Source organism: Salvelinus sp. IW2-2015, linkage group LG15, assembly GCF_002910315.2.
Source record: "Salvelinus sp. IW2-2015 linkage group LG15, ASM291031v2, whole genome shotgun sequence".
Lineage (NCBI taxonomy): Eukaryota > Metazoa > Chordata > Actinopteri > Salmoniformes > Salmonidae > Salvelinus > Salvelinus sp. IW2-2015.
In genome coordinates, this window is record NC_036855.1 from 27,474,537 (window position 1) to 27,487,741 (window position 13,205).

The following is a 13,205-nucleotide window of genomic DNA, read 5'->3' on the forward strand; positions in this document are numbered from 1 at the left end:
GTGTGTGTGTGTGTGTGTGTGTGCTGTCTCTTATACACATCTAGATGTGTATAAGAGACAGGTGTGTAGGTCGTTGGGAGTGCCCATGGCATGACTGCAGTGTGTGTGGTGTCCCAGCCTCATCGCTCTGTGACTTCTGCCCTCGCTCCTTCTGCCGGCAACATGAGGGGGGAGCTCTCACCCCCTCTACCCTGGAGGGTCGCCCCTGCTGCTCCAACCACGACCCCCTCAGCCCCCTGGGCCCCAACGCCAACCCCACACATACTGACACACACCACCCTGGTACGGTCAGTATCAAAGAAGAGCCAGAGGACCCCGAGGAGGAGCCCAGCCAGCAGGACCGAGAGTAAAGCTGTCTCAAATCGCACCCTTTTCCCTAAAATAGTGCACTAGAAATGGAGCGCTATACCTATGGGGAATAGGGTGTGATTAGAGATGTACCATAAAGTGAAAGAGACCAGAACTGCAGCCAACAGTTACACCTGATATTCCCATTGGCTGGACCGAAGGACTGACAGGCGCAGACTTGGTGTGAGTAGTCAGTGGTTCTATGTCAGAGAGCGGAGCAGAGCTCCTCTATCTAAGGATATTGGGAGTGGAGGAGAGAGCAAGGGGAGATTGAGAGGTGTGCCGCACATCACCCCAAATAACCAGTGTTTGTTTCACCACTTCAGTGTGATTCTGTCATTTCTACAAGTGTGGATTCTCAGTGTTATGTCATTGGTTACCGGCACTTTGAAGAACTCCGTGAGGGGGCTGGAGAGGGGGTTTAAACCTTTTTCCAACATGCTGCTTTTCTCTTTGTTTACTTCCTGTGTACTGGGGTTGCTAGTGGCCCGTTGCCAGGGGCTGCTTCACGTTCCCAGAAGGCTTTGCTGTGTGTTGGTGAGCCAGCAGAGTCAGGCCCAACACTCCTACCAACCTCATCACTCCAGACATGATCCATCAATCCCTATCTGGCTCTCCTTTCACAACGAGAAGAAAATAGATTTGTGCAATTTTCAGGATCACACTATATTCCGACATTCCTTATACCTGTTTTTGATACACTTATGAATATATATATATATATATAGTACCAGTCAAAAGTTTGGAAACACCTACTCATGTAGTAAGTCATAATGTTGAAACAAATCAAAATATATTTTATATTTTATTCTTCAAAGTAGCCACCCTTTGCCTTGATGACAACTTTGCACACTTTTGGCATTCTCTCAACCAGCTTCACGAGGAATGCTTTTCCAACAGTCTTGAAGTAGTTCCCACATATGCTGAGCACTTGTTGGCTGCTTTTCCTTCACTCTGCGGGTCCATTAATCCGAAACCATCTCAATTGGGTTGAGGTTGGGTGATTGTGGAGGCAAGGTCATCTGATGCAGCACTCCACCACTCTCCTTATTGGTCAAATTACCCTTACACAGCCTGGAGATGTGTTGGGTCATTGTCCTGTTGAAAAACAAATAGTCCCACTAAGCACAAACCAGATGGAATTGCGTATATTGCTGCAGAAGCACCATCACACCACCTCCTCCATGCTTCACGGTGGTAACCACACATGCGGAGATAATCCGTTAACCTACTCTGCGTCTCACAAAGACGCACCGGTTGGAACCAAAAATCTCACATTTGGACTCATTAGACCAAAGGATAGATTTCCACCGGTCTAATGTCCATTGCTCATGTTTCTTGGCCCAAGCAAGCCTCTTCTTCTTATTGATGTCCTTTAGTAGTGATTTCTTTGCAGCAATTTGACCATGAATGCTTGATTCACACAGTCTTCTCTGAACAGTTGATGTTGAGATGTCTGTTACTTGAACTTTGTGAAGCATTTATTAGGGCTGCAATCTCTGAGGCTGGTAACTCTGGGTCTTCCTTTCCTGTGGCGGTCCTCATGAGAGCCAGTTTCATCGCTTGAGGGTTTTTGCGACTGCACTTGAAGAAACGTTCAAAGTTCTTGACATTTTCCGTATTGACTGACCTTCATGTCTTAAAGTAACGATGGACTGTCGTTTCTCTTTGCTTATTTGAGTTGTTCTTGACATAATATGGACTTGGTCTTTCACAAGATAGGGCTATCTTCTGTATACTACCCCGACCATGTCACAACACAGCTGATTGTCTCAAAGACATTAAGAAGGAAAGAAATCCCTCAAATTAACTTTTAACAAGGCATACCTGTTAATTGAAATGCATTCCAGGTGACTGCCTCATGAAGCTGGTTGAGAGAATGCCAAGGATGTGCAAAGTTGTCATCAAGGCAAAGGGTGGCTACTTTGTAGAATCTTAAATATAAAATATATTTTGATTTGTTTAACACTTTTTTGGATACTACATGAATCCATATGTGTTGTTTCATTGATTTGATGTCTTCACTATCATTCTACAATGTAGAAAATAGTACAAATAAAGAAAAAACATTGATTGAGTAGGTGTGTCCAAACTTTTGACTGGTACTGGTGCCTTCAGAAAGTATTCATACCCCTTGAATTATTCCACATTTTGTTGTTACTGTCCGAATTCAAAATTGATTAAATATTTTTTCTTCTCACCTTACACACAATAATCCATAATGACAAAGGGTAAACATGTTTTAGAAATTTCTGCACCTTTGTTGAAAATGAAATATTAAATTAATATAATTATTCACACCCCTGAGTCAATACATGTTAGAATCACCTTTGGCTGCGATTACAGCTGTGAGTCTTTCTGTGTAAGTCTCTAAGAGCTTTGCACACCTAGATTGTGCTGTTTTTTCCCCCATTTATTATTTTCAGAATTCTTCAAGCTCTGTCAAATTTGGTTGATCATTGCTAAACAACCAAATTCATGTCTTGCAATAGATTTTCAAGCAGATTTTAAGTAAAAACTAACTCGGCCACTCAGGAACATTCACTGTCTTGGTTAGGAACTCCAGTGTAGATTTGGCCTTGTTTTTTAAGTTATTGTCCTGCTGAAAGGTGAATTAATCTCCCAGTGTCTGGTGGAAAGCAGACTGAAACAGTTTTACTCTGGGATTGTGCCTGTGCTTACCTCCATTCCGAAAAAAAAATATTCTGAAAAACTCACCGGACCTTAATGATGACAAGCATACACATTACATGATACAGCCACCACTATGCTTGAAAATATTGAGTAGTACTCCGTAATGTGTTGTGTTGGATTTGCCCCAAACATAACTTTTTATTCAGGCCAAAAATATATATTGCTTTTGCCACATTTTTTGTAGTTTTACTTTAGTGCCTTATTGTAAACATGATTTTTATTCTGTACAGGCTTACTTCTTTTCACTCTGTCAATTATGTTAGTATTGTGGAGCAACTACAATGTTGTTGATCCATCCTCAGTTTTCTCCTATTACAGCCATTTAACTCTGTAACTGTTTTAAAGTCATCCCGGAGCGGTCCGGACACCTGTATCTTTGTAGTGACTGGGTGTATTGATACATCATCCAAAGAGTAATTAATAACTTCACCATGCTCAAATGTTTACCCATCTACCAATAGGTGCCCTTCTTTGCGAGGCATTGGAAAACCGCCCTGGTCTTTGTGGTTGAATCTGTGTTTGAAATTCACAGCTCGACTGTTGGACCTTACAGATAATTGTATGTGTGGGGTACAGAGATGAGGTTAACACTATTATTGCACACAGAGTGAGTCCATGCAACTTATCGTGACTTGTTAAGCAAATGTTTATTCCTTAACTTATCTAGGCTTGCCATAAGAAAGGTTTTGAATACTTATTGACTCAAGGCATTTCAGCTTTTCATTTGAATTAATTAGTAAAACGTTTGAAAAACATGATTCCACTTTGACATTATGGGGTATTGTGTGTAAGCCAGTGACAAAAAAATCTACATTTTATCAATTTTAAATTCAGGATGTAACATAACAAAATGTGGAAAAAGTCAACGGGTGTGAATACTTTCTGAAGGCAGTTTGTGTGTGTGTGTATATATATACACTTTTTTATTGTATATATATTATATGTATATTATGATATATATATATATATATATATATATATATATATATATATATATATATATATGCTGAACAAAAATATGAACCCAACAGTTTCAAAGATTTTTCTAAGTTAAAGTTCATATAAGGAATAAATGAATTAGGCCCTAATCCATGGATTTCACTAGGAATACAGATATGCATCTGTTGTTCATAGATAGCTTTAAAAAATTAAGATAGGGGCGTGGATCAGAAAACCAGTCAGTGTCTGGTGTGACCTCATTTGCCTCATGCAACGCGACATCTCCTTCGCATAGTTGATCAGGTTGTTGATTATGGCCTGTGGAATGTTGTCCCACTCCTCTTCAGTGGCTGTGCTAAGTTTCTGGATATTGCTGGAACTGGAACATGCTGTCATACACATCGATGAAGAGCCTCCCAAACATGCTCAATGGGTGACATGTCTGGTGAGTATGCAGACCATTGAAGAACTGGGACATTTTCAGCTTCCAGAAATTGTGTACAGATTCTTGTCACATGGGGCCATGCATTATCATGCAGAAACATGAGGTGATGACAGCGGATGAATGGCACGACATGGGCCTCCAGGATTTCGGCACCGTATCTCTGTGCATTCACATTGCTATTGATTTAAAATGCAATTGTGTTCGTTGTCCGTAGTTTATGCCTGCTCATACCATAACCCCACCGCCACCATAGGGCACTCTGTTCACAACGTTGACATCAGCAAACCACTCTCCCACACCACGCTGTCTGCCATCTGCCTGGTACAGTTGAAACCGGGATTCATCCGTTTAGAGCACACTTCTCCAGCATGCCAGTGGCCCTCGAAGGTGAGCATTTGCCAACTGAAGTCGGTTACGACACCAAACTGCAGTCAGGTCAAGACCCTAGTGAGGATGACAGCACGCAGATGAGCCGACGGTTTCTGACAGTTTGTGCAGCAATGTTTTGGTTGTGCAAACCCACAGTTTCACCAGCTGTCCGGGTGGCTGGTTCCAGATGAATCCGCAGGTGAAGAAGCCAGATGTGGAGGTCCTGGACTGGCGTGGTTACACATCGGTTGTGGTTATGAGGCCGGTTGGACGTACTGCCAAATTCTCCAAAACAAAGTTGGAGGTGGCTAATGGTAGAGGAATGAACATTAAATTATCTGGCAACAGCTCTGTTGGACATTCCTGCAGTCAGCATGCCSATTGCACGCTCCCTCAACTTGAGACATTTGTGGCATTGTTGTGACAAAACTGCACATTTGTGGCCTTTTATTGTCCCCAGCACAAGGTTTACCTGTGTAATGATCATGCTGTTTAATCAGCTTCTTGATATGCCACCCCTGTCATGTGGATGGATTATCTTGGCAAAGATTACATTTGTATTTTTGTTCAGTGTGTGTATGTAATAAATATATATATATACACACACACACATTCATTAAGTGGCCATTTTATTAGGTACACTACCCCGTTCACAAAAATGGTTCACTCCTACAGACAGTGAGTCCCATAACCATGGTTTGCTATATAAAGCAGGCAGACAGGCATTGAGACATTCAGTTACTGTTTGATTTAATGTTAAATGGGAAAAACGAGTGACCTAAGTGACTTTGAACGTGGTATGATTGTCGGTACCAGGCAAGCCCGGTTCCAGTATCTCAGAAACGGCCGGCCTGGGCTTTTCACGGATGAGTGTCTAGGGTTTACCAAGAATGGTCCGACAAACAGAAAACATCCAGTCAGCGGTAGTTCTCCGGATGATAAAACAGCTCGTTGATGAGAAGTCGCAGGAGAATGGCAAGAATCGTGCAAGCTAACAGGCGGGTCTCAAACAGMGAAATAATGCAGTACAACAGTGGTGTGCAGAACGGCATCTCGGAACACACAACTCGTTAATCCGGATGGGCTATTGCAGCAGACGAACACACCGGGTTCCACTCCTATCAACTAAAAACAAGAATAAGTGGCTCCAGTGTGCACGCAATCACCAACACTGGACAATTTGAGGAGTGGAAAAACATTGCCTGGTCCGACGTGTCCCGGTTACTGTTGCATCATGCTGAGTCAGGATTTTGCATAAGCAGCATGAGTCCATGGCCCCATCCAGCCTGGTGTCAATGGTACAGGCTGGTGGTGTAATGGTGTGGGGAATGTTTTCCTGGAACATGTTAGGTCCCTTGATACCAATTGAGCAACGTTTCCATGCCTCAAAGAATTCAGGCTGGTCTGGAGGTAAAGCGGGGTCCGATACGCTAGATGGGTGTACCTAATAAACTGGGGGTCCGATACGCTAGATGGTTGTACCTAATAAACTGGGGGTCCGATACGCTAGATGGTTGTACCTAATAAACTGGGGGTCCGATACGCTAGATGGGTGTACCTAATAAACTGGCCACTGAGTGTGTGTATATATACATACTGAGTGTGTGTATATATACATACTCAGTGGCCAGTTTATATATATTTGTTAATGTTTACAAACAGATTCTCACTTCATCTCGGTGAATGGTGTATTGTTTGTTTAGGTGTTTAGAATTGTGCAGATCTCCTTGTGAATATAGTCCTTCTAATAAGGTGAATTATAAGGGCATATAGTGTAATGTATGACATTACATTTAAGTTCCATTTGTCAGTTCCCCAGTCTCTCTCCATTGTGGACATAATTGATTCATATTGTAAACCACAAGTGTTTAAGAGAAGGAGAAGGGAGGCATTTTCACTCTTCTATGACTGTCCCCCTTCACTGTCTATGGAAACAGACAGGAATGCATTTTTGGAGAGGAAGTTACATTTCATTCAAATTGAGAGGTTGAGCAGCATACTTTCTGGTGATTATTTCCTCCTAGGATTTAGTGTTACACTTCATTAGATTAGTGAAGTGTTATATTATACAGATATGGTCCCAGTCTGTTTGTACACGGTAATGCAGCCAGCCTTGAGGGACTCATTTCCAATATGCTGACCTGAGAGAGAGGTGGCTGTTCATTGGCTATGTGTGCAGTAATTTAAGTGATCCTGTGTGTACTGTACTGTACATGCAAATGTTATGTTTTAAATTGTTCTGCTAAACCTTTAAAGCACTTTCACAGTTTATTGCTACATACTTTTGGTAGGTCATAACATACATGTATGTAACACATGACATTGTACATGCTTGAAATGGATACCTCTTTTCTGTAGTAATGTAGGAATTTTCAACTGTTTTGTAACTTCTGCTATAGGTCCAACGACATGATCCAAATATCTTTGAGACTGAAAACGTTTTCTCACACAAGTTCCTGCCGATCACATTTTCTGTTTTCTTATCATAGTAGAACGACTAACGCCCTCATCTTAATTCAAGGTATTTAGTACATTCTGTATTTTGCCCRGGTGGGTATTTATTTTCACCTTTTGTATGACTGTGTACATCTCCACAAATTGGTTTTGTACCAACATTAAGTTATAGAGTACTTCGGTATCAGATAAGTAAAGAAAATGTACAGTGTTTTTAATCTCGTCCTCCTATGACAGATTTTTGAAATGATCTCACACCCTTTATACTAGTTGATTTATGTATCAAAAACACCTATTGGAAAACCGCACCCACCCAAAGTATTAAGTAACAGACTATAAAACAATAGGGAGCTTTAAAATGGATGATTCTGTATGTAGTTGTCGTTTACATTTCATATATTTTCTATTAGTGTAATGGTACCACTGTTTGATAACAGCTGCTCCTCATAGGCCAAGCTCTCTGTATTGTGACTCACTGTACTCATGTTAATGCAGTTAAAAGCAATTGAACATTGTGATGTGAAGTAAACGAGCACTTAATTCAGCCTAAACTCACATTATCATGTTGAACCTAGAACAGTAGTCTGCTCATCTTGTCTGAGCCTGTGCTTTCTCTTCTCTGGAACATTACTGATTTATGTATCCATGCCTTTAAAACGATAGCTCACAGAAAAATACACGTTTGTCAAATGTTTCCATACCTCTTGTTGTCTTGTGTCAAACTGTGTCCACATTCATGTCTTAACGAAATAGAATTAGATTGTGCCAATATCTTACATTCATTTGGGATTGAAGCCTGCTGATTTCTCCTAATGCATATAGCAGGGTAAACACAATTGAATGGAATATGGACTCAGTGGCTCTCAAACCTGCCAAATGATAGTATTTTCTTTCGATAGGTGTAGATAGGTGTTAGATTTCGATCATTTCAGTAATAGGCTGTGGTCCACGCAGCGCACGACCATATAGGTGCATCAAGGCACTGTCATATTTTTAACAACCTTTTAAAACTTGAATTATATTTTGTTCTTTAATTTCATTATTTTTGTATTGTTTTGTACTACAGATCAATATGTTCACAAACATGAGTATTTTACAGATAACTGATTTGACATGGTAGATATCTATGATGGATATTAGGCGTATTCATTCTGAGCCACATCTCAGGTCCTCTGGCTGTCTTGTCATGGTTTGTAAAGGAGTACCTAGTCTTTAAGCCTTCTCTAGCCTTCAATTAGTGACCATTGTAAATTGGACCATTGTATGCTTACCCCAACATAAAAGCAATTTGTGCAGAACTATATCATTTTCACCCAAGACTTGATGCACCCCTTCCATTCTGAAAGGAAGGTAAATCTGAATCTGTTTTATCAGTTGGGGACATATTTTGTATCCATTTTTAATGCTCATTTGTTGTTATGTTAAAAACAACCACGTGTGGATTCTCTTATAGGTCATTGTATTCTGTTTTGATCCTCTATTGGTATTGCACAAAGATTATCCAGGCCAACCCAATAGCCTTTTTTTTTTTTTGCACCTGTTTTGAAACTTACTCACTTTATGCCAGTTGGACTTGAGCACAACATTCAGCCTGTACAATGACCATATAGTCGTCATTCTGTTTGCCACAGATATTACAGATTTTAACCATGTTTTTACATGATCCTCGCTGAAGAGGATGTCAAACAGTAGGGTTACGAAGACTGAGTTATCAAAGTATTATCTTCCAACACAGACTTTGGAAGGGGCCCTTTCTGAATCATATGTTTCTGTTCCACACCTTCCAGGGTATTTTTTATTTTGTGCAATACTATTTGTTATTTCTGTCATTACAGGTGATTGACATGCTCTCCCAGACATTAGGAAAAAGTATTTTCAGAGGAACTAATTTCTCCAGTCATATAGTGGAACTGCTTTGGGGATTACGCCGGGGTCGTATCTATCTCTTAATGTTGCTTCAATTAAAAAGTGGATGAACACAAAGTTACCATATTGTTTTACTGTTCAGCAGTCATTATTGCATAATGTTAAGACTTGTACATAAATTGCATTGAACTTGCATAGGATAATGTTACTGTGGCGTGCTATTGCCTGTGAAATTCTGCTTCTAAATGTGTGTGTGACTGTGAGGATGCCGCTCTTTTGTACATGACTGTCTTTTTATTTTTTTTCATTCTAAAGGAGGTTGAGTTGGAGCTGAGGAGTTCAGACATGCCTGAAGTTTGACTTAAATAAAGCTGTACTGTGTCTCAGTGGAAGTAATTTGTCAATCTCTTCATGGAAAATATAATATCACTTTAAATTGCCAGATTAAAATAATCGATAGTAATTGCATTTTTATTTAATTTTTTGTCAATGAGCCCAAAGACACTCTTGGGTCATAATAATCACATTTGTTATTTTACCATTTGCCCACTAGAGGTCGTCCCGTTAACGTGACGTGGCATTGCACTTCATGCTGCGTTAAAGACAACTGGAAACTCGTGAAAAACGGGCGCCGACTGGGAAAAATAGTTTTAAATGTTCACCCAACTCGGAATTCCAAGTTGAAAACTCGGGCTTCTTTGTAGATCTCCAACTTTCCGTTCTGAAGATCACTAAAGTCATGATTTGACCTAGTTTTTTCCCCGAGTTCCCAGTTGTCTTGAAAGCGCCATTATACTTCGACACGACCGACAAAGCTTTCTCCTACTCCAGGCATCTCTCGCTATACCGGTTTAGCGGATGGGTGAAGGATGATGATGATGATGGAGAGGCCCACGTCACGGTAGCTAGCAGTGCGAGTATGCGGAGAAAGACTTAGTTAAACACCGAGTTTAAGGTTGGTCCTCCTGGTTTAGACCGCTGGAAATGCGGAAATGCCCCCAAATGTTATTCACAGATGTGTGGCTAGAGACAGATGATGTAGCTAGGCTAACGTTACTAGCAATAATATAAGATGTAGCCAGCTTATCTATACAAGAGCAGGACACTGTTTAAAATGAATAAATTATGAATAATTTGTTTAGGATATGCATTATCCGATTTAGTTGGTCATTTTAAAGAGCACCACGAGGAAAGTGTATCCTATCAATTTATCATGATGCTTGGTTCGATACGGAACAAGAAAGACTAGCATGCCTTCTCTCCTGTACCTGTTCTTAACCAATCGATTTATTTTATTTGGTTCACACTGCCATATGTCAACAAAGTCAGACTTAAACATTTGTTATAAATTGTGTTTATACGTGTGTTAAATGTATCATTTTGAACCCATGTTCTTTCTTCCCCCCTTCCTCCCAGGTTTGGAGAGGATTCTAGTGGATTTGCCAAGTGATCTGTCTGGAAACTAACCTGATAAACAAGATGAAGAGGGGTTTGCTGCGTGGCTTACTGCCAGAGGTGTCTATCCGACTGCTGCTTCTGGTTGTCTTCCTGTGAGTAAATAAAATTGAAACATCGCAATAACATTGACAAATGTGTTCCGTATGGACTTGTCTGGTGCAACTCAAATGAACTAAACTGTGTGTGTGTTATCTCCCTCAGTGTGACAGAGCAGCTTCCACCCTTTATTCGTGAGATCCAGGCAGAGGAGATGTGGCTGTATAGATTTCACAGAGTGGAAAATGACCATGTCCCCACCTCTCTCATGTTTGTGAGTACTGGTGTGTGTCAGGGGGAGGCACTGACTGAATTCACTGGAATCATGGAACAATTAATGTGAATATTTGTTCTGCCGGTAGTACTTTAGATTACAGCACAGGATAAACTGGAGAGCAACAATAACTTGTTGCCATGTTATTACCAGGTAATCTTGTGCTTTAATGTAAAGTGCTACCATTCTGTCTTACTAATTCTATTGCTATGGTACTGACCATGTCCCTCGTATCAGAGCGTGGCGTGTTTCACTCCATTCCTGGTGATCCTGCTTTTCACCTTTCTGAAGAGAGTTGAGAGAGGAGACGTGAGAGAGGCCTCGCTAGGTAAGGCCTGACTGTAGAACTACACATGCTGTTTGGCATCAGAGCAGCTGCACAGAGATTGTGTGTGTGTGTGTGAGAGAATAATACTGACCCAGTTTTTTGCCTCTGTTCCTCAGCGGTGACTCTGGCTCTGGTACTGAATGGAGTTTTCACCAACGCCATCAAGCTGGTCGTGGGCCGGTGAGTACTAGTCTGGAGTACTAGTCTGGAGATGTACAGTTAGGGTTACATTGCTACAAGCTCAGCATTATGTTGGCTGGATGTGATGTAGTGTGTGTTCTGTGTGTGCTTCAGGCCGCGGCCAGACTTCTTCTACCGCTGTTTCCCAGACGGACAGATGAACCTGGAGATGCACTGCAGCGGCGACCTGGAAGTGGTCATGGAGGGCAGGAAGAGCTTTCCCAGTGGACACTCCTCCTGTAAGGCCCAATCTGATTGGCTAGTCCTCTTGCGAGAGCAGATCTGATTGGCTGTGAGACTACAGTGGGCTCATTCAGATTAAAAGCTAGTTAGACTGGACCTGTGTGTGTGTGCAGTATATGTGTGTGGTAACTTTGATAAACAATGTTGTGTTTATTCAGACAATGGCCTAAGCCTTCTCATGTCATTATGAATAAAACTGTTGATCCTACTTTGATACATGTGCCTGCCCCATCTCTGATCCCCTCTCTCCTCTCGTCTTGTCCAAGTTGCATTCACTGGACTGGGCTTCACAGCGCTGTATGTGGGGGGTAAGCTGCGGTGCTTTAGTCTGGGGGGTCGGGGCAGGGCCTGGAGACTGTGTCTCTTCCTCGCTCCCCTCCTCCTAGCCTTCATGATCGCTCTCTCCAGGACCTGCGACTACAAACACCACTGGCAAGGTGAGCGGGCTAGCCATTAACCATGTTCACTTTGAAAAGCGCTATGAACATATAAGAAAATATTATTCTAATCCACTATTGAGAGACGTGCTAAGATCTTTGTGTCACTTCTGTATATGTGTGCATTGTCCCCTCTGTGTTTAGATGTGTTGGTGGGTTCTGGTCTTGGCCTGGTGTTCTCTTGGCTCTGCTACAGACAGCACTACCCCTCCCTCCAGGACCCTGACTGTCACCGGTCACTACGCCACAGAGAGACTGTTCCTGCTGTGCAGGAACGCAAGCTGGCCAACTCCAACTACATATTACCTCTATAGCGCTACTCCAACTAAATATTGGAATCAAAATCAAATCAAATTGTATTTGACACATGCGCCGAATAAAACAGGTGTAGACTTTACAGTGAAATGCTTACTTACAAGCCCTTAACCAACAATGCAGTTTTAAGAAAAAATAAGTGTTAAAAGTATTTACTAAATAAACTGAAGTAAACAATACATTAATAAAAATGAAAAAAATAAGGAAATAGAAATACCAAATAATTAAAGAGCAACAATAAAATAACAGTTACGAGGCTATATACAGGAGTAACCGGTACAGAGTCAATGTGCTGGGGCACAGGTTAGTCGAGTTAATTGAGGTAATATGTACATGTAGGTAGAGGTGGGGTGGGGGGGGCAGCGCACAATTAGCCCACTATTGTCTGGGTTTGGCKGGTGTAGGCTGTCATTGTAAATAAGAATCTGTTCTTAACTTACTTGCCTAGTTAAATAAAGTTTAAATACATGTTGTTGTTTTTTATTAAGGAGTCTTATGGCTTGGGTGTAAAAGCTGTTAAGAACCCTTTTTTTACCTAGACTTGGCGCTCCTGTACCGCTTGCCGTAAGGTAACAGAGAGAACAGTCTATGCCTATGGTGGCTGGAGACTTTGGCAATTTGTAGGGCCTTCTTCTGACACCGCCTGGTATAGAGATCCTGGATGGCAGGAAACTTGGCCCCGGTGATGTACTGGGCCGTACACACTCTGTAGTACCTTACGGTCGGAGGCCGAGCAGTTGCCATACCAGGTGGTGATGCAACCAGTCAGGATACTCTCGATGGTGCAGCTGTATAACTTTTTGAGGATCTGAGGATCCA

General features: G+C 41.6%; 2 protein-coding genes across 2 annotated transcripts in view; both read left to right on the plus strand.

The window, feature by feature from the left end:
• LOC111974608 (histone-lysine N-methyltransferase NSD3-like) overlaps positions 1-9,501 on the plus strand; it is a 40,753-nt gene extending 31,252 nt beyond the window's left edge. The window contains 1 exon segment of the mRNA XM_070447065.1: positions 70-9,501. Coding sequence (XP_070303166.1) covers positions 70-350 — 281 coding nt within the window. The 3' untranslated portion in view covers positions 351-9,501.
• A 396-nt stretch (positions 9,502-9,897) lies between these two features.
• Positions 9,898-12,854, plus strand: LOC111973731 (phospholipid phosphatase 5). The gene is made up of 8 exons (XM_024001118.2): positions 9,898-10,070; positions 10,532-10,665; positions 10,775-10,883; positions 11,121-11,211; positions 11,328-11,391; positions 11,506-11,630; positions 11,901-12,071; positions 12,216-12,854. Exons 2-8 carry the CDS (start codon positions 10,595-10,597, stop codon positions 12,383-12,385), a joined length of 801 nt encoding a protein of 266 aa, XP_023856886.1. The 5' UTR covers positions 9,898-10,070; positions 10,532-10,594; the 3' UTR covers positions 12,386-12,854.
• The last annotated feature ends 351 nt before the right edge of the window (positions 12,855-13,205 follow it).